Here is a 256-nt window from a genome sequence, read left to right as displayed (position 1 = left end):
TGGAGAGAAACGTTACAAGTGTAATGAGTGTGGCAAGACCTTCTGTCAAAATGCAGCCCTTGTAATTCATAAGGCAATTCATACTGGAGAGAAACCTTACAAGTGTAATGAATGTGGCAAGGCTTTTAATCGAAAAGCAAACCTAGCAGGTCATCACAGGCTTCATACTGGAGAGAAACCTTACAAGTGTAATAAATGTGGCAAGGTTTTTAATCAACAAGCACACCTTGCACGTCATCATAGAATTCATACTGGA

The 256-nt window shown here is 39.8% G+C and overlaps 1 protein-coding gene across 1 annotated transcript in view; it reads left to right on the top strand.

Annotated features, from left to right (window-relative positions):
• LOC105514822 (zinc finger protein 813-like) overlaps positions 1 to 256 on the top strand; it is a 23,128-nt gene that overhangs the window by 22,403 nt on the left and 469 nt on the right. Inside the window, exon 6 of the mRNA XM_011946482.1 lies at positions 74 to 205. Coding sequence (XP_011801872.1) covers positions 74 to 205 — 132 coding nt within the window. The remainder of the gene's footprint in view (positions 1 to 73; positions 206 to 256) is intronic.

This window comes from Colobus angolensis, unplaced genomic scaffold (assembly GCF_000951035.1).
Source record: "Colobus angolensis palliatus isolate OR3802 unplaced genomic scaffold, Cang.pa_1.0 Scaffold25, whole genome shotgun sequence".
NCBI lineage: Eukaryota > Metazoa > Chordata > Mammalia > Primates > Cercopithecidae > Colobus > Colobus angolensis.
This window is presented reverse-complemented; position numbering and strand designations above follow the sequence as displayed.